Here is a 20,220-nt window from a genome sequence, read left to right on the forward strand (position 1 = left end):
AAACAGTGACTAATTCTTTAACTTTAGTCGAACTTTGCTTGAAAACTTAAAACTTGAATTGCAGTAATTTAACTGCACCCCCCCCCAAAGAAAAAAGTCTGTGGGACATTGTTAATCATTCAACACAACATAGAATTCAACTGATTTTCATTGGAAATACGTGTTTTTCTTTAGAGGATCACCTTAGCACACAAAAGCTGATTGCTTTTAAAGATGTTTTTACACATATTTCCATGCTATCTAGGCCTGAATCGAACCATCATATAGATATGAATATTTTTGTTTCTTCAGCAAGCATTTATTAAGTACTTATGATCATCCCTATTAGTATTCTCCATTATTAATAAAATTATTGATAATTATGAACTGTTGAAATCACAGAAATATTTGGAATTTCATTTGAGTGAAGTATCTAAAGTCATAAATGGTTTTTATTTTTTTCCCTCTTGCCTCTTCCACTTATAAATTTTGATCCAACTTAAATCTTAATGAATGCAAGCCATGTTCTTGCCTGCTCTAGATTTTCTCTAACTACAGAGGATGTTTCCAGAATAAATAATTTCCCAGAGGCCTCATGATGTAAAGGTGAATCACAGCAGGACTAGTTTGATTTACTTAAAATAAATAAGAATGAATTTGCTGTCTGGTCTCAAATACTGTGGCTTGGACACATGGGAGAAGGAGTAGTTGGACAGAAGGTCTCAGAGTCATCTTCCTTGCAGACGTGTAAGTCTATTGAAAACAGACTGTTCTAATTAGCTGTTCTTTTACTTAATTGAGGTTTATACGAACTTAATGGAGTTTGAAGAGCAAAAGTACCTCAATATGCATAATAGGCTATTTGGTGTCATTTTTTTTTTTATGTGACATCTAATGAGAAAGGCAGCTAACCACATCTAAGTTCTCTGTAAGAGATGAAAGTAGCAGAGATAGGCAAAACCCTCTGAAAGTGAGCTGAAGGAGACCATGGAAAGAGTGACTGGTGATATGTTTATTACTTACGTAGAGAATTTTAGCTCTCCCTGGCCAAGTCGTTCACAAGCAGCATTCTGGCTGTGTTGAACCACACTTGTAAACAGTGATGACAATTCTGATTCATGGGCTCTTGTGCAGGAAGGGAGGTAGGTCTGTGGGAGACCATGAGTAACCCTATGATCAGTCTGAATATGGCTCACCTTGAATCATGCAACAAAATGAGGATATTTTATGTTTTTCATTATAATTTGACTCCTATACTCATGTATTTATAAAAAAAAATTGATCAGTGTCATCGAAAACAACTTGAGGTGGATAGTTTTAGAAAGGTAAGGAATTCCAAATCACAAAATTCTCATTTGGTCAGGAATGAAATGGTTCTGATAGTTTGCTTATGATGTTTCAATCTTTTACCCCATATAAAACAGTATCCTTTGCTTTATGATCATACCATCATCCATTGTTTTAAAAGTTCAAGGCAAATTAATAATATTCTAACCTTTTTATTGTGAGTAGTGCTTAAAGTAGCTTGGAAGATTGCCAGATTGTGACTGTTCTGCATTTTGATCACTCTTTGTGGTTGGATGATTGTATTTGGAGTTGATGATTTGGAGGACAGGGCATGCTGAAGATTTTTTAAGATTTGAGGAAGCTCTGCTACTATATCCAGGCCCATCAGCCAAGCATGTATCTCCCAAAAAAGAGAGAGAGAGAATGAGAGAGATTGAGAGAGAAAGAAAGAAAAGGGAAGAAAAAGCCACATATACCAGGGTGGACCACTTTAATTTCTCTGGATTTCTGAATTTCCTTTAGTTGTGGGCCCGTAGGACCACATGATAGATATTCCAGTTCTCTTCTGGCGTATGGATTGTATTTCCCTAACTCTTATAATGTGGACAACACAACTAGTGTTGGCATAAGTGCTAGTGTGTGAGTTCCCCCATCCCCTGGACTCCATCACTCTGGGCCCCTTAGCAACTCCAATGAGTAGCCTTCTGTCTCCTGCCAGGATTCCATAGTAACCAGGTAATGTGAGTGAGATATAAATCTTTCTTGTGTATTAAACCAGTGAGAGTTTGAGGATGTCTATTACCACAGCATAACTTAACCTTCATTGAAGTATGTCATTTGTCAAAAGAAGATCTTGGAGTTGGATGTTTGTCATGTCCCTTCTAGCAAATTGATTCTCCTGCTTCTGCCTCTGGAGCCTAGACAAAAAAGTCTGACTCTGAAAACCACGGGAAAGTGATGACAGGAGGCACACAGATGAAAGAAACAAAGGGGAGACTATTTTTCAGAAACATTGGCACAAGATCCAGGTGTTAGCTTCAGCATGTCAGGTCCCAGACAGTGACCTCTACTTCCAATGCCTGTGCTTTCTTCAAGCAAAACCCAAGGATTTTTAAACTGAGGGCAGAATTGTAGCAACTGTTTACACTGTACCTATTATACACTTACTTTATGTGGGTTTCCTTTCTTATCTGGATCTAATTTTTAAGTTCCTCTCAGCTCTGTTATCCCTTAGAGAAATTTATAGCTACTGTGAATACAGTCTTGCAAATGCTTTAATCTGCCAAGATTTCTTCCTGACTACTGAGTTTGCATATTTCTTGGCCTATTCACAAGCATCCCTTCCACCCTGAGCATAAAACGCACATTGAGTAGCCTGCAGAGACAGACGTGCAAGCTGTTGGGTTTTGGATGTCATAGGAAGGTGTATGTTTCTTCCCAAAATATACTTCTTCTCAAAATATAACTGACCAGTTGTTGAAGGCAGAAATAACCAAAAAGCAGTAGAGGTTTATTTCCCAAGAACTCATGGTAGCATTTTATGTATGTATGTGTATACATATAATTTCCTTGACAGCTAATAAAGGAAGGCTATGTATATAAAATACACTTTTTGTAACCAGCACAATCACTGCTAATTCTCAGCAGATGGTATTATAAAACACAACTGTATAACGAATAAACTGTAGTCTCATAGAGAAAGGAGGACCAACATAGGTGTTCTAACATTTAATGTATTGGGAGTATGTGGTGTCTCATTAATGAGGATGTTCTATCGATTTGTTCCATTGAAAAACAGAATGATATATATATATATATATGTAACTGAATTACTTTGCTGTATACAGAAACTAACACAACATTCTTAACTATACACCAATAAAAAAAATAGGAAAATGAATCACTGAGAATTCTAACACATAGTGCCCTCAAAAATACATGTTCATAGAAAATTATATTTCATACATATGTTCTTAAATGAACTAGACTACATGTAAATATGCAAGATCAAATGGCTCAATTTCAAGATATATTGATTCAAAGACTGACTCAGATGTCTGGAAAAAAATTTGTGGAGCAGTTCTCCAACCTTCAGTTTCAGAGTGAAGTAACTGCATCAGATCATTTCTGTGTTGTTTCTCTTATCTTAAAAAAGTATTCAAGTTCAATTTGATGTGATCTTTTCATGGTGAATAAATAGAGGCAGGGCACGGAATTATTTTGGGTTATTATAAACCCAATACAGCACTCAGTACACAATCAGATAACGAGCTTCACAATTCAAGTTGCATTCATATTTCAGGCATTCGCCTTGATTCTGCATTTGCTATTCATGAGATCCAAGGCTACTGAAAGGTATTCAGATACAGAAGCGATCCTGATGACTGGGTCGCTGCATCTGGACAAGCTGTAATCACGCTTTGTGATCCCGCAGTGGGAAACGTGAAATTACTGGCATTATATAAAAAGGGCATCACAACAGAAATTGGTTTGCATATACACAGTGTTGTGAGTTCTCTGGAGTGTGGCATGGAAACAAAAAGTGTACCTATTTAACGGATCTACACCTGCAGAATCCAGTTAATTGCAAACCTTTAATGCCTCTGCCACCTTAAAATTCTGTATTGGTGCTCTGCTCTGGTGAAGAACACTTGTAACCCTTTAGTTCCTTTTTTTTTTTGGAAAGAAATTGATAGTGTGAGAAATAGGGAACTTTTAACCAAAACAGTGTCAAAGAAATCATATAAAGAATACTTTAAAATTCACATATGAAAGGTTTTATAAAGAACATATGTCACATTCTGAACATAACTTTATGATAAATTCTGTCGAAGTGGTCTGGAAATCTGTTTATAAAGAAGGAGCTGTGGGTAAGGTTCATACTGATTTTTGTTATCTCTGATTCCTTTTTCCCTGCCTCTCAACATACCAAAGTCTTGCCAACAGAAATAAATCCAGAGTTGTTCTCCCCTATAAAATTGGCGAAGATGGGAGAAAAAAATGCTTGGTGATAATGAAGATTGGGAAATGGTCACTGTGAGACCTGGCTGGTGTGATTATAAGTTGTTTTAACCTTCTAAAATAGTAACTAAACAGTATATTTCAAGACTCCCAAATATAGTTACACTATTTATTTCACTCAGTAATTCTAGAAATTATACTCTGAGAAGATACCTGTGCATACATTTTTATGCAATGGGCTATTTATCAGTATTTGTAGTGTAAAAAAAAATCAAAAGCAACCTAATGTTGTATTATATAATTTTACTTATGTAAATACAGACATTTAAATGTATGGTTTTTGAAGAATATTGCACGTATAAAGAATACTCATTATGGAAGAGAAAGAGCAGAACAAAAGTCTTTACATACCATGTTACCCTTAATGATAATCGTACGTGTTACACGATATATTAATGTATGAAAGAGACTGGAGTGAGAGGTAAACAGAAGGAATGGTCTCTGGGTGGTGGTATTACGATTGCTCATTGTCCAATTTTCTCTTTCTCATGTTTTATATAATGAGTCTATATTACCATACCCGGAAAAGTAGCGATTTAAAAAAAAACTAACATAGCATTTTTTATAAAGTAAATTTTATCCACAAACTATTGTTAATATATAAGTACTTGGTCTACTTTTTCGATTTTCCTATTTCTAGCTGATTTTTAAAAAGCATTTTATTTCCCATAGTTTTTTTGGTAATCTGCTTGCTTAGTAAATAGTATTTTTGGAAGTTTTCCCTCAGGTTACTAAATATTTTTTTATCAACATTTTTAGTAATGTGTAATTTAAAAACAATCATATCAACAAGCCATAGTTTAAGTATTTCCTTATTATTCAATTTTTTTCTAACTTCTACTCATATACATTCTTCTAGGTTAAAGTTTTCATGTATTTGTTGTAATTTTCTTGGGAACGGTTGTAGTCAAGTCCTCTTTGCACCATGGAAATATCTTTTGAACATCATTAGTGATCTGTCCTCATCATTACCTTTAATAGCTCTCTCTTAATATGCCTGACTCTAGATTTTGACTTTTTATAATATTACAGATAATTTGCTGATGTTCAGGGTTAGCAAATTATGACCATTGGACTCTGGGGCCTGTTTTGAAAAGCCTGTGAGCTACAAATGGTGTTTGCTTTTTCAGAGGGCTATTAAAAAAAAAAACAAAAACAGAAACAAAGAGGAATATGTGACAGAGATTCTAAGTGGCCTGAAAAACTAAAAATATGTACTATTTTGACCTTTACAGAAAGTTTTCTGAACTCTGAACTAGAGGCATAAAAGAAATGGTTCATGTGTTTGATCCTTATTCTTGTCTTAGGCTCTATATAATTTCATGACTAAGTTGGCATATTTTTGTATCCAAATTTGCATATCATGTCTAAATTTGTATAAAGTTATAAAAGTTTTTATCCTTTATGAATAACACAGATGTTTCAACACATGCAATTAAAAGAATTCCTTTGTGAATAATTTTATCCCTTTTTTCTCTATGTAACCTTTGAAAATATGACCATGAAAAAATAAAAAGTATAATTTGTAAATAATGAAAATGTGCTCAGTGTTTTGATATATTTTTAAGGAGAGAATGGAAAAGGCATAGAGGCCAAGTTATAATTTTCTTTTTTTTTAACTTTTTTTTTATGAAGTGACAGTCAGTTTACAATGTTGTGTCAATTTCCAGTGTAGAGCACAATTTTTCACTTATACGTGAACATAGATATATTCATTGTCGCATTCTTTTTCGCTGTGAACTACCACAGGATCTTGTATATATTTCCCTGAGTTATACAAGTTATTATTTCCTAATGTGATGCATTTTTTTGGTCATAGAAATCAAAAAGCAAAAAGACTCCCTGGATTCCTTTATTTATCAAATTACAGGAAGCCATTTATTCATTAAAAATGCTTTCTCTGAACCCTATAAAAGTGCCAGTTTTGTACTACCTTAGCTTTACTTGAATATATAACACACAGAAATTTTCCTGAGTACTTACCATGTGCCTAATACTGCACTTAACGGTTTTGAAGTTGGACATGAATTCAATGCCTGGCTTCCCTACTGACCTACCTGCTCTTTGGCAACCTGTTTCACTTTCCCTGACCCTCAGTTTTCTCATTTACAAATGAGGGTAGTTATTGTGTCCCTGTCATAAGGCTCTGATGAGGACCTAATGAGATCACCCATGAATGTTTGACCTGGTTTCCAACACAAAGTGATCATTTATTGAATATTGAATTGACTAAGCACTTGCATAAATAAATAGGATCCGTGTATTCAGATCCCAGCTCTGCCACAGAGTGATGAGGATGAGTTACCCTATTACTCCAAGCCTTGGTTAATGGGGATGTGAACTGGAAGTGGTAGTGGTACCTAGTGCACGATGAGCCCACACATACAAAATCCTTAGAGTGATTGCTGGCTCAATAAGTGCTCAGTGAATATTGACCATTAACCTACATAATTTCTATGATCTCCATAGTTTTCTCCTTCACTTTGTTTAACATTGGTAACTTCAGAATTTTGTAAAATGTCCAAAATAGAGACGTATGTATGTGGAGAATATCAAAACTACTGTTTTTACGCTCTTTGATTAACTTTAAATATGCTGGGTTTTGGTACGACGTTGGCTGGAAGAAAGTCGGCCTTCGTGATGCCTTTGTGTGGAAAATGCTGTTGTTATTTGTTTTAATTTTGATAGATCAGACTTTTAGAGCTGCCTGTCAAAACATAGTGACATTTAAGTGGCAGAGCGCCTGGATCAGGTTCAGAACCGCTGATGTCTGACATGACGGGAGTATTTACGGGCCCGATACTGTGGCAGTCACTCATCCTCCACCCCCGCCTTGTGTCAGAAGCACCTCTTACCCTTAGGAGCAGCTCTTCATCTTCAGAGAGAACAGTGAAAACAGAGTGGTTGCCTGAAGATTATTTAATTTGTCACAGAGAACTGGTGATGTTTGTTTGAAACTATGAACCAAATAACTCTTGAGTTTACGCATGCATATGAGTGTATGTAAAATGGAAAGATGTCTATATGGTATGAATAGGTCACACAAGACCATAATCCAACTAAATTGAGTTAGTTAATTCATGTCCACAGTCACTTCTGAGCTATGCGTGGAAATCAGGGATGAGAAATCATGGTTAAATTCCAGTTTAAAATAACCTAGGTCACACTCTGTTCTAAGGAAAATGAAAAGATTAATGTTAATCTTTGCTTTCAGGGAATATGGAGCCATTGATGATGTAGATATTGATCTGCATATTGATGTTAGCTTTCTTGATGTAAGTATCAACTTACACAGGGTGATTGGTGCATTTTAAAAACACACTCTTATCCTTGGAAGAAATTTAGCTTTGGTTTCTGTTATATGCTTTATATACTAAATTTCTCTTACTATACCATTAGTAACGTAATGACTTTGTTAAAGTGATTTATGAAGAATACTATGCTGGTTGAAGAAGCAAAGATTATATAAATGTATATATATTTCTGCCTTGGATCTTTTAGTATATTCTGAAACTCATGGGCTGGAAGTATAGTATGTTATTATTTCTTTTAAGTTTCACTTTAATTTTCAGATGTAAAAGGCAAAAAATAAAAGTACTTTAGCTTTTTTCCCTCACAAATCAGTAGGTTGTGAGATAATTTGTAGGCCTTATTGATTTATGAATTTCTTCAAAATAAGTTTAAAATTTTTTTTTTAATCTTGGAAAAAATCAAGAACTCTAAAAGATGACTAATTCATGCTTTAAATATTTGCACAGGAGGAGATTGCTGTGGCATGGGAAGTGATTCGAACAGAACCTATAATTGTCCGACTACACTGTTCACTTACACAGTATTTAAATGGCCCAGGTTAGTTTTATTTCTCTGTTGTTTTGAATATTAATTAGTTGTGCACTGTGCATTAAGCAAAGTGACTCTTCATTTGGTAATTCTAAACCTAATTGTAGCTATCTTGATATTGATGTTTAAATATACTTGCATCCTAACAGAGATACTTTATCGCCAGTGTAACTTATAGAAACAGAAACTTATAATATTTAGTTGTATAGGTTTCAGAAGTTGACAAACTGCTGTGAAATAAACACAGTAAGACCTAAAAAAGAATTCCACATATAGTAGAAGCTCAGTAAGTATACTTGCGATTGCTCTTAAGTTTAATTATTTGTGTCTCTGATTCTGAGATTTAATTTTTTTTGATGATCCAACCAAAATTATTTATTTATTTATTTTAACATTTTTTAATTGAGTTATAGTCAGTTTACAATGTTGTGTCAATTTCCAGTGTTTGATATTTAATTTTAATGTTTATTTATCTCACCTTTTCTTGCTGTTGGATTTAGCCTAAATGTAACAGAAATATGTTTTTGAAAGTGGAGATCGTAATAGTATTTTTGTTTTCCAATACCTGAAGGGCTGATTCTTCTGTATCTCAAAGGATAGCTGTTTATAACAAAGGTCGCTATCATAAATATTGCCAACACTTACTGGATTTAAATGTTTTCTCTCTCTGCTAACACACACACACACACACACACACACACACACACACACACACTATCTACTCATGTTGTTGCAGTTTTCTACTGCTGCAGAGCAAACCACTCCAAAATGAAGTGGCTTAAAACAGCTTATTTCTCATCATTATTTGGGCTCAACTGGGTAGCTCTTGCTTGAAGTTTCATGCTTTTGCAAGCAGATGGTGGGTGAGGTTTATGTCATTCAAGGCTCTGCTAGGCTGGATGCTCAAGATGGTTGGGCTTCAAATGGCTAGCCTCTGATGCAGGTGTCATTTCAGAGCTCAGCTAGGACTATTGACTAGAGTGTCTCCTTACACATGGCCACTGGGCTTCTTCGTGAGATTTGGGTTTCTTGTAGCATGATGACTGGGATCCAAAAGCCAGTATTCCAAGAGACAGGGTATGGTGAAAGGCTCAAAGAATCTTCCACTGTATTCTGTTGATCAAAATAGTCAAAGAACCCACCCAGAATCAAGGGATGGGGACATGGATGGCACCGCTTGAAATTGTGGCCATTTTTAATCTGCTATGCACACTTCACCATGGTCTCTGTGTGTTTTTCTTTAGGAATATTAAGGGACTTACATCTACTGTTAGGTGTTTTGTTTTTTTTTTTTTAAGATCACCTTTTACTTGAGTTTTTTTTTTAATTTATTTTTTATTGAAGTATAATCAGTTACAATGTGTCAATTTCTAGTATACAGCACAGTGTCCTAGTTATGCATATACATACATATATTCATTTTCATATCCTTTTTCATTAAAGGTTATTACAAGGTATTGAATGTAGTTCCCCATGCTCCACAGAAGAAAAATTTTTAAATCTATTTTTATGTATAGTGGCTAACATTTGCAAATCTTAAACTCCCATATTTATTCCTTCCCATCCCCTTTCCCCTGGTAACCGTAAGATTGTTTACTGTCTGCCAATATGTTTCTGTTCGTAGATGAGTTCATTAGTGTCTTCTTTTTTTTCTTTTCTTAGATTCCACTTATGAGTGATATCATGTGGTATTTTTCTTTGTGTTTCTGGCTTACTTCACTTAGGATGATAATCTCTAGGTCTATCCATGTTCCTGCAAATGGCATTATTTTATTCCTTTTTATGGCTGAGTAGTATTCCATCATATAAAGATACCACAACTTCTTTATCCAATTGTCTGTCAATGGACATTTAAGTTGCTTCCATGTCTTGGCTGTTGTATATAATGCTGCTTTTCATATAAGAAAAATAACCTGTTCTTTCAAGTTTATGAGATATATTCTCATTTTGAAAATGTTTCTGTTGAGTCACTACTTTTTAATTTTTGTATAATGTATTCTACTTAAATAATCAACATATAGTAGCATATAGTGACTGATTGGACTTAATGCTAGGCAAAGCCAAAATAGATGTTATATATTTTTATTTTGATTATTTCAGATACATAGAAATGTAATAAAGAAGAATTCCTCCAAATCCCTCTATACTGAGAAACCTGTAACAGTTTGGTATTTCTGTGCACATGTGATTTATTGTCTTAAAGTTGACATTGAATTATATAAATAGCTGTACACCTTAATGTTATGTGATGAGCCTGTCCTCCAGTCGTTAAATCTTCTAAAATGGAATGATTTGTAATATCTGCACAATATCCCAGCCTGTAGGTGTGTGTTTTTGCTGTTTCCCCATGTAATTTTCTATATCGCTCATTTTAATTCTTTAGTGATTTGAAATGTACTTGTTCTATTTTATTCTGATGATGGTTAGAAGAAAAAGAAGCCCTCATGTATGAACTTTTTTTTTTCAATTAACAGGGTTAGGAAGAAAACTGGGTCGTTTTATCTCTACTCACCCCAATTCCATCTGTGTGAGATGATGGTGTGCCGTGTACCACTGTTACTCATGTGTTTATATAATCTTGAATTTCAGGCAGAGATTTTCCTTCACAGTATCTCTTTAAAGATTTGTCACATTTGCATGGCATTATAAATATTTCAACAATTATATTTTAATTCATGTTTAAATGACTTTACTGTTCAATAACATTCATTTTAGTAACACAACTCATCTATAATTTAATCCTTTTTTTCATCTCTGTTGGTTGATTTACATATTTAATAGTTTGTAAACCAAGGAAGCATGAGGGTTGTGCTTCATTTTTCATATCTGAGAATGACTCTTTGTTTTGTGAAAAAGACAAACTTGACCAAGTATTTATTTTTGGAGTCATAGTAGTTCTTCCCAAAAAGGCAGAAGTGCTTTAGAAACTTCTGCTAGTTTGTGTCTGAAGTTTTTCATTTTGTTCATTTGTGAAAAGTCTATCATGGTTTTGTTTGTGTTTTGTTACATGTGCTTATTGAGCTGTTTTTTCCTCCACCCTTACCCCCTGGGGTGACTGATGTGGGAGTACAGTGGTCCAGCTGCTCTGCCTCGAGGCTGGATGGTGGGTCTCCCCTGTTACCCACAGGACCAGGCTGAAGCTGGGGCTTGATCTGAATTTGAACCCTTGCTTTGCTTTTCCTGTTTTAAAAATCTTTTCTCCCTTCCTCCCATCTCCTGGGAGCAGTCCGCAGTGAATGATTTGGCCTCAAATCTTCACTCAGGGTCTGCTTCTAAGAGAACATAACATACGTTGGTGGTCCAGGTAAGAAGCGGGTGAGCGTCGGCTCCAGGAGGCCATCCCTTCACCGAACTGCTCTGGGGCAGAGCAGAACTCTGCTTCTCCGTTCATCTGCTCCTTTATTTTGAGATGTGTCATGGTAGTCTGCCTTTGGCTTTCTCATCTTTCATAGAATGGGGAGTTTTGAGTCAGCCCTTTAGGGCCCCTTAAGATTAGTTCCATCTGTTCCATTTGTAGTGAAATTTGCTGGAAATTTCTCTCACATGGGGACGGCATTATTCCAAGTTTCTGGTCCTCTCGCTGGTTTTCTCCAATTTCTAAAATGTACTGATTATGATGACGCTTGTTCAGGGCGATTTACTCACATTGCCATCTTCCTAGTAAATTTCCCAGAAGATTTTTTTTTTTTCTCAGAGAAATTTAAGGAAGAATTTAAAACGGGCACTGATACGAAATAATATATGACCGGACGAGAGACAATGATACTAAAAAGGAACACATAATTTATTATTCCAGAAAAAATAATTAGGTTTTATCCTAGTTTATGATTTGGATTATCGCAAACAAATAAAAAGGCGAGAATATTTCTTGAAGATTGTTTTGCATGTCTTTGACAATATCAGCATTTATAGTAAAATGAACTTGCAGAAAATGTATGACTAATCCAAGGTTTAGACTGATCTAGTTAACAGTTCTTCCTGAAGAGCATTTATTCCTAGGGTTTGGGGAATGTGTGAGTAATACTTATGTGAACTGTCATACCTGGATAGAGCTAATCTGACAGTCTATCTGTGAGTGACCAAGAATGATAAGAATTGGAGAAATATACTTCCTTACCCACTTTGAAGTTAAAGATCTAAAGATTATTTCTATTGTACATGGGGAAATATACTTTAAATAAAAAGACACAATGGTTATGATTCTTATGATGCTATATATTTTTTCCAGAATTGCTGGTATATAAGTTTAGTTTCTCAAGGACAGGGCTGTTTTTAGTTTAAAGTGATAAACAACTAACATTATTAAAAATATTTGCCTGTGCAAATCATCTCATTATTGGTACCCCTCCATTTACATGATCAGAGTGTTGGAATAATTTCCACATATCTTGAATGATCCTCACTTACTGCCTTCCGAACCTTAATTATGAGAGACAAGGAGAAACTGAGTAACTTTTGCCTTTTTTAACACATGAAAATATTATGCTAGTATATCTTTCTCATTCTGTTGGGAAATTTGGTAGAGGCAAACATTCAAGTGTTTAATTTAGGAAGAATAGACATTTCTATAGTATTTATGACTTTTCCTGTAAAGGAACATTTGTTTGTAATTTCTACTTTTCTATGTTCTGTGTTTCTGTCTTTTGGTTTTGTTTTTGCCTTAGATCACTAATTTTAGCTAAATTTCTTTCTGAATATTTGTTTACTACTTGTTTGCTTAATGGGACTTTAGTATTCCAGTTTACTTTCTAACTGACTATTATTGGTTATCAGAAAGCTATTACTTTTGAAAACATTTTTAAAAATTAATCTAAAACATTTTTAAATTTATAGAAATATTGCAAAAGCAGTACCGAGTCCCCATGCACTCTACATCTGATTTCACTATTAACATCTTATATGAATACAATTGTAATAATTAATTGTGTTAATTTTAATAGTAATATGAATTTAGTCACTTGAATTTTGGAATATTTTTGGAAGTAACATCTTGTCAGCTTTTTCAGTATATTCCAAAATTTGGGGTCATTCAGATTTCATACTACTAATTAAGTCAGTTTGTAACTTATCTTTTCTTAGACAATTGATCATTTTGCTAAAACACTGACATTCATTTTCTAGTCATTCATAATATGAATAAGTTTTGGTCTGTGTATTATTCATTTGTAGAAATTATACATTTTGGATAAACATTTGTGTCTACTATAACTCTTCTCTGTCTATCCATGAGTCTTACACAATTTCCTTCTGTGAAGATTCCAGTTCTTCTAGTGCATTTTGGATCTTTCTACCTCCATGTTCCCAGTTACTTTTTCCATCTGCCTGTGAAGAGTTTGTGTCTTCTTAAATCTTCTTAGAGAGAGCACACTGTATTCTAATTTTGTCATCTTTTTCTTTAAAAAATAATGCCCTTGACTTTTCAAGGTGTTCGGATTTTTTTATTCACTTTTCTATAACCTTGATTGGGACACGTGGGATTGCAGTGATGTACTCTTCTGTGTAAGGATCAGAATTGTTTCTAGAAAAGAAACTAATGGGTGATACAGCCCCAGTTTTCTTTGATCAGTTGGCTGTTTATATCCCAGACAAATAGCCAAGACAGGCAGTGAGGCAACTGGGAAGACCAGCTTGGTTTACGGCGTGGAGCATGTGTGCTCTGAGAATGTCCTATTAACAAGACAGCCTTCGCTCTGATCATCTGTTATCCCAGCTGTTAGTATGAATGTGCTATCCATGCTCCTGTTACAGTGTCACCCTTTCATTTGCGCGCTGCCCGCCATTTCCTCCCACCAAATTAAGACACCCTTGCCACAGTTCTCCCTCTCCTTCTCGTACTGTTCATGTCTCTCCTAAAAGAGTCCCATCAGCAAAAAAATATTCCTCTCATCTTTAAACACGTTTAGACCTCAGATTACTCTACTTAGTGCCTAACACTCTGCCGCTTGTGGCTGTGAAATTTCTTGATTAGGATTGTCTCTGCTCACTCACTTCATTTTCTTCCCTCTTGTTCCTCCTTGAATAAGCCCTAGACGTGTTTTGGACACATCATTTCACAAGCGCTACTCTCATCAATGCCACCGTGACTACCATATTGCTTAATGGCCCCGTTATCAATTTTGAGTCCTCCTCTTAATTAACTTAGCAGCATTTGATAACAGTTGTTTACCTGCTCTTTGAAAAACTTTTGTGAATATGTGCGAGATCAGCAGCATTCTGGAGTCTTCTGCCCTCCCAGCCATTCCTCTTCTGCCTTACTTGCTGAGCATCTAAAGGCTGGAGGTCTCGGGCCGAATCCTTAGACTTCCTTCCTCTATCTCTCCTCACTCGTAGTTTCTCATCCAGCGCCGTGTCTTTGAATCCACACATACACTGGATCTCCCAAATTTTTGTCTTTAGCTCCTTCCTCTCATCTGAATGGCTAAATGCTGCATTTCTCTATCCAGTTGCCTACTTAACTTTTCCACTCAAGTTTCTCACATTTATGATACCCAAAGTCAAGCCGCCAATCTTCCCCACCGCACCAAACCTGTTTCTCCTGCAGTCTTTTACATACCGGGAGTCGGTAAGTTGCATCCTTTCGGTTGCTCAAGCCAGAATTCTTTGATTCACCCTTGACTCCTCTCTTTTTCTGATACTTCAAATTCAGTTCATCTGCAAAATCTGTCAGCTCTCCCAGAGAGTGTGAGTCCAAAATGTTCACCACTTGCACTAACCCAAGCCACCATACTCTTGCCTTAATTATTATAGTAAGTTCCAGGCTAATTTTCCTATTTCTGCCCTTGGTCTTCACAGAGATGCTGCACTGCCCGTGGTCCTTCCCTGATCTCAGCTCCTGGTGTGACACCTCGTCCACTCCTCTCCAGCTCCACCACTCCCCTTGCTGTTCCAGGAATACTGAAGCACACTTCTTCCTCGGGGGCAGTGCCCTGTGCTTCCTCTGCCTGGGACCCTTCTCTTCCTGCCACTCTGTCTAATGTTGAAGCCTTTGCCCCTATTCAGCCATTTTTATTTTTACCCTGTGCCTTTATCACCATGTGACATGCTATCTATTTTCTTATCTTTTTCTGTCTTTTGTCTGTCTTCTCCCGCCGGACTAAGGCTTCATAGAGACAGGGTTATTTATGTGTGTGTTTTGCTACTCCGTCTTACAGTGGCTGGCACGGTGGGAGCACGATAAATAGCCTTTAAACCAGTGAATAATGAATGGTGAGTGACTTTTTCGAGAGGTAATCAATTTTATAAGCATCATAGTTATTAACTTATAGAAATGCATATACCTGGTAAAAATACAAAGCGCACGAGAGGGTGTGCAGTGAAAAGAGAGTCTCCTATGCCTTTCTCCCCACTGTTTTATTCTAAAAATAGGTGTATGTGTATACAGTGTCTCCCTTCCACCTAAAAAGTAGTACACAAACTGACCTCACATTGCTATTTACACTTCATGTATATTTTTTGGAACTCATTCTTGTCATCATTATACATATTAAACATTTACATATACATATATTATACATCAGTACATACGTACTAGCCTAGCATGGTCTCCAGAATCTCTCTGTAAAGTGTAAACAGCGATTTGTAGGATTGTGTATAGACAATTTTAAAATGTGTATGTATGGGTATACATACATATATTACTTTTCAGTGTTTTTCCTGGTTGCATTTCAACTCAACATTTAGACTGATTTTTTTTTCCTTTGCAGTGCCCACTGTTGATGTCTTTCAGATTTCCACAAAAGAGAGATTTGGATTGGGGCATCAGCTGAAAAAGTAAGCTTTCCAATGAATAAAAAATACAGTTCTGTTAAAGAGAACTGAGTTCTCTTTTTGCTCACCCTCACCCTGCCCCCCTTCACCTCTCTTTCCCCCATTTTTATTCAGCAGAGCTTTTTGAAGGAAACACCTCAGGAGAGGAGTTCATCCTGACACAGAACTGCACGTAATTTAGTTGGCAGAGCTCACGTGTAGAGCTGAGCCAGTTTCCTTCCCTGACCCCTGGGTCCACCCTCCTCCCCCCCAGCACCCTGCCTTGCATGTGAGGAGGCTGCCCTGGTACCCACGTTCCTGTTCCTCTGTGTCTCTCACGTGACCAACAGACAAGGAAGCAGTGTACAGATGGGTGTTTTTATTGCCTTGGTTTCTTTCCTCCGAGGTCACCTGGAGCTGACTAGTCTTTCAACTGAAGCTTTCTGCTCTACTCCAGGCTGCAGCCTTAGCGTGACTCTCTTACTGGGTTCTCTTAATGGGTCCCTCTGCTTGTTCTCTGGGGCCTAGAGGTGGTAGCAGCCACTGGCCCTAGCCTACTGCACTATACATGGTTCCCAGACCTACACCCTGGAAATGCTCCTTTTGTAAATAAACCCTTACTTCCTGTTTGCACCATGACTAACAGTGAGTAAATTTATATTTTATAGACATAAAATTGCCCCAGTTGAATTGACTTTTCAAACATAGGAATGTAGCTCCATTAACCATAGCCAGAAGCTATACTGACTAAATCTCACACTTATCAAAATACCAGCTTTAAGAATTTGTGTTTATGGAGAATTCATGAAGGATTATTTATTCTTCTGAATATGCTGATGTTACTTCAATGTAAATTTGTCAAAAGAAATCATTAGATTATTGTGTACTTTTAAACACATGGCTTGGGCCCTCCATAATGTTTCAGTCCGCATGCTCACCTTTGTTTTAATGAGTTTGAATTTGACATCATACATTAGCCTTTACTGAGCAATGTTCTAAGAGAAAATACTTTGAAACTTTTCATTTTATTTACTAAATAGGGAAATTATTGTGGCCGTTTTCCCTGAGGTTACAGATGTAGGAGGAAGTTCACGGGTGGTAGCAAGGGTTGTGTGTATCACCAAGCTCTACACTGGTCTTAAGTTTTTATGACTTCACATTGCTCAGACGTGAGTTATGTGTGGATCACATCTGAAAGGAAAAATTCTTGCAAACCCCCTAGTGTTGGGTCCGAATAAGGGCATATAGAAATTAGAAAATAAACCCTTAATGTTTAGAATTCCATATCTCTGAAACTAAATTCAGTTTACAATGCATGTTTAGCACATTATATTATTCAGTGTTTTCTTTATAAGTACTCATGAGAGAAATTCTCTCAGGCTTCTGTACTGGGTTAGGTATGCTTTTCCAGTGCAGTTGGTTGTGTGTTTTCCAGTTGGCTTTTGTTTTTCAAGCCAGTATCTTACAGATCTTGGAGCTAGGCATGGAGCCTGCCTCTGTGTTAAGCCATTCAAGTTGGGTACTACTTCACCTTGGCACTTTTTTTTTCCCCTTGTATGATTTTTTCCCCTCACCCAGTTTTCTCCCTTGTTTTTAAAATTCTTTTTAATTCAATGACTTTATTTTTTTTTTAGAGTGGTTTTAGGTTCACAGCAAAATTGAGAGGGAGGTACTGAGATTTTTACATGTACCCCCTGTCCTCACACATGCATAGCTTCCCTATGTCTACATCTCCTACCAGAGTGGTGCATTTGTTACAGTTGGTGACTCTGTATTGACATATGATTATTACGTAAAGTCTAGCCTTCTACTTTATTGTACTTTTGTAAGCTGCTTAATAAGTTTATTTTTAAGGTGAAATGACATTGGTCCAAACAAGACATGAATTATAAAAGCACAAAAATCCAGGAATAGTTAGATTCTTACCCTTAGTGACATTGAGTACACCATTTGGGCTCAGAAAAAGAAATGATGTCTATAATCCCAACCCTGAGAAGTTAAGGAAAGCTGTATTCTGTATTCATCATTTAATCACCTTGTAGAGTATGTAACATTTTATTAATATTTCCATCTGAACGTTTAGCATTTTAAAAGTGTTACTTACTTTTATGGATAAATTTTAGTTTTTGTGGAAATGCTGGTATATGAAGTAGAACTTTTTTTAGTGACCCTTGTTAAATTTTAGTTGACTTCAGTTTCTTTCCTAAATTAAAAACAACTGTGGTAGCCTGTGATCTTCAAGGTCAATTCTAGCCTAAAATTATGTAATAAGATTTAAAAATCTGATCTCATTCTCACACTTAAGTCGTAAGAAGAAGCTGAAATATAAAGAGGTTATTTTTCAGAAACATACAGCAATTTGGGAAGACGGATTTAGACCCCAAGCCCTTTGTTATTGTTCAGGAAATAAGAAATACTCATTAAATTTTTTCTGTGACTCTTTATCTTGTGTGTTACTGACAACAAGACAGAATCTGAACAAAATAGCAGCAGCAAATACTTACGCAGTGCTTATTATACGTCAAGCACTGTTTTAAGTGCTTGACGTGTATTACCGCCCTTATTTTCACAACAACCTTATGAAGCAGGTACTATTACTGTCCACATTTCCTAGGTGATGAAACCGAGGCCCAAACTCATTAAGCTGCTTGCTTAAGGTAACACACTGAGAAAGTGGTAGAGCCAGAATTTGACTCCAGATCAATATCTTTGACCCACCCACTAATCTGCCTCTCATGTAATCCTAGATACTTCTTTGCCTTAAAAAGGCATGGGATGTATTTTCAGCACTGAATGTGTATTGGGAAAATGTGAAGTCATTAAAAGAGCCTGAAGGAAAAAATACCGACCCAAAACAGATGTAATAAAGTGATCAGCCTTGAATAGGGTATCTATCAATCAAAGTCTAAGCATATCACAGACTATGGAAATAATCTTAAACTGACTTTATGTTGCATTTACATTGATCAAACTTAGGTTGTTTTTAAAAGAAAAAAAATAACACTGCAAATCTCCAGCATTGCCTTAAATACATACAAATATAAAATCAGGTATAAAGTCTTCATATGTTGAGTTCACATTTATAAAACAAAATTCAATTTATAACTATAGTGCAAATCAAAACACGCAAATTTCAAATTAATGCACTAAATTCATTTTGATGGAAGATGTTATTTCGCTACTCTGTCTCACCACCACAGTTTGAACACAGCATTGGCTACTGTAGGGCACATTTGTTTTGAAGTCAGCGTGTAAAAATTTATAATGTTGCCCACATGTCCTCTCTTTTCTCTCTTGGAACTGATCTGGATCCTTTGTTCATATAGCTGGCTGTGACATCATCTGGTTCAATGTATAATTTACCTTGAAGTCTTTTTCTCTTCTTCTGTCATCAGCCAGTGTCAACTGTAGTAGTTCTTGGTGCCAGCACAGTGGTGAACTCAAACACCAGTGTGCGTGCTGAAGCCTTTTGGTGGTGCTCTGTTACAAGGGGGTGGTCATTATACCAAATGTGCTCACAAGTATATTTCCGATGACCACTGAAATGACACATGAATCACTCCGAAATTTCTTGTAGGAGACGGCTAACTGCCTGCTTTTGAATCCGAGAACATGTAGGGGGATCTGAGTGTCCAAGTTCAAGAGTTACTAGTTTAGAGGCGGAAGCCACACTTGTGAATGCTCATGTAGCATGAAAGTGGAAACAGTTTTAGCTCTTTGACTTGTCACTTTGTTCCAGTTAGCCTGTGGAGAATCAGAGAAGCACTTGCTGAGATTTTTAGGGAAGGGCACCCAGGAATGGCGATTTTTCATGGGAGGAAAAGAATCTGAATCTGTTTGGTACAGAGGATGGTGTCACTGGGGATTTGAGGTTAGGTACAGGGGAAATGATGACCCTGATGTTTCTGTTACATTTAAATCTTGCTGAAATCTTGGAGAGAAAAAAATCTTCAAAAATTAAGTTGAAAATAAAAACTCTCCCTTGTCCTGAGCTCTAGGGAGAATTTACTGTGAATTTGGAACCATGCATCGTTGACTGCAGTTTAACCTGCTTCTTCCTCACTACCTCTGTGGCTAAAAAGACCCCAGATAATGCTGTACGTAACTTTCCTCTGAGTTCTCTAAGCTAGCTGACTAAAGGTTGGGGAGTGTGGTGTAGTTTCTGGGGATCTGAGCTAATTTGGTAAGACTTCAAGGATCTCTAAAAATTAATAATTGGCCTAGTGCTGAGTCGCACCTGCCCCTTGTGAATAACATGCTAACATAGGTCTGTCCGTATTGGATAATGCAGATGTTGCAACTCTGCCACTTACCATCCAGGCTAACTTGGGCAGGTCTCATTTCCTT

At 36.4% G+C, this 20,220-nt stretch overlaps 1 protein-coding gene across 4 annotated transcripts in view; it reads left to right on the top strand.

The window, feature by feature from the left end:
* Positions 1 to 20,220, top strand: part of PARP8 (poly(ADP-ribose) polymerase family member 8) — a 163,568-nt gene that overhangs the window by 95,785 nt on the left and 47,563 nt on the right. For all 4 annotated transcript variants that reach the window (XM_064480529.1, XM_010974312.3, XM_010974303.3 and 1 more), the window contains 3 exons: positions 7,502 to 7,562; positions 8,046 to 8,136; positions 15,831 to 15,897. In XM_064480529.1, coding sequence (XP_064336599.1) covers positions 7,502 to 7,562; positions 8,046 to 8,136; positions 15,831 to 15,897 — 219 coding nt within the window. The remainder of the gene's footprint in view (positions 1 to 7,501; positions 7,563 to 8,045; positions 8,137 to 15,830; positions 15,898 to 20,220) is intronic.

Source organism: Camelus dromedarius, chromosome 3 (genome assembly GCF_036321535.1).
Source record: "Camelus dromedarius isolate mCamDro1 chromosome 3, mCamDro1.pat, whole genome shotgun sequence".
Lineage (NCBI taxonomy): Eukaryota > Metazoa > Chordata > Mammalia > Artiodactyla > Camelidae > Camelus > Camelus dromedarius.